The 857-nt window shown below is 57.8% G+C and overlaps 1 protein-coding gene across 1 annotated transcript in view; it reads right to left on the bottom strand.

Moving 5' to 3' along the window:
- Nucleotides 1–857, bottom strand: part of RGS14 (regulator of G-protein signaling 14) — a 26,100-nt gene that overhangs the window by 11,885 nt on the left and 13,358 nt on the right. The window contains exon 14 of the mRNA XM_019505939.1: nucleotides 27–85. Coding sequence (XP_019361484.1) covers nucleotides 27–85 — 59 coding nt within the window. The remainder of the gene's footprint in view (nucleotides 1–26; nucleotides 86–857) is intronic.

Genomic DNA, 857 nt, shown 5'->3' with positions numbered 1-857 from the left:
TGCCCCTGCCCCACACTTGCACTCACCTCACTCTTAACGGGGGAAGAGGACGCAGAGGCAGGGCCGGTGCCTGCGGCTTTTGCACCTGCAACACAAGCAAGGTAGCACTGGGTCCAGAGCCGCCAGCCTCAGCACAAGGCCCAGGCAGTAGAGATCAGCCTCAGTGCCATGCCGATGTCTGCCCGCTGCAGTGGACACCCATGGAGGCAAGGACCAAAGTGAGCCCAGACCTAGTCCTGCGTTTCATAGTTTCTAGGGTCGGAAGGGCCCTGAGTAGATCATTGAGTCCGACCCCCTGCCATGGCAGGAAGAGTACTGGGGTCAAATGACCCCAGCAAGGTGTTCATCTAACCTCCTCTTAAAAACCCCCAGGGTAGGAGCCAGCACCACTTCTCTTGGAAGTTGGTTCCAGATCCTAGCTGCCCTGACTGTGAAATCACGCCTCCTGATGTCTAGCCTGAATCGACTCTGTCAACTTGTGACCTTTACTCCTGGTCACTCCTGGCAGTGCTCGGGGAGCAGGGACTCCCCCAGTGCCTACTGGTCCCCTCTGACTAGTCTGTAACAGGCCACTAGATCCCCCCTCAGCCTTCTCTTGTGGAGGCTGAACAGGTTCAGGTCCCGTTGCCTCTCCTCATAGGGCCTGCCCTGCTGCCCCCGATCATGCGAGTGGCCTCCTCTGGACCCTCTCCATGCTGTCCACATCCCTCCTGAAGTGCGGCGCCCAGAACCGGACGCAGTACTCCAGCTGCGGTCTCACCAAGGCAGAGTAGAGGAGGAGGATGACGTCTTTAATTTTGTTCAAGATGCATCGGTAGATTCGCTCTGCCAGCTACTGCATAACATTGGTGGCTCAT

Source organism: Gavialis gangeticus, unplaced genomic scaffold (genome assembly GCF_001723915.1).
Source record: "Gavialis gangeticus isolate Ggan-Ray unplaced genomic scaffold, GavGan_comp1, whole genome shotgun sequence".
Taxonomy (NCBI): domain Eukaryota; kingdom Metazoa; phylum Chordata; order Crocodylia; family Gavialidae; genus Gavialis; species Gavialis gangeticus.
Note: the sequence above shows the minus strand (reverse complement) of the source record. Positions and strands in the feature narration are given on the sequence as shown.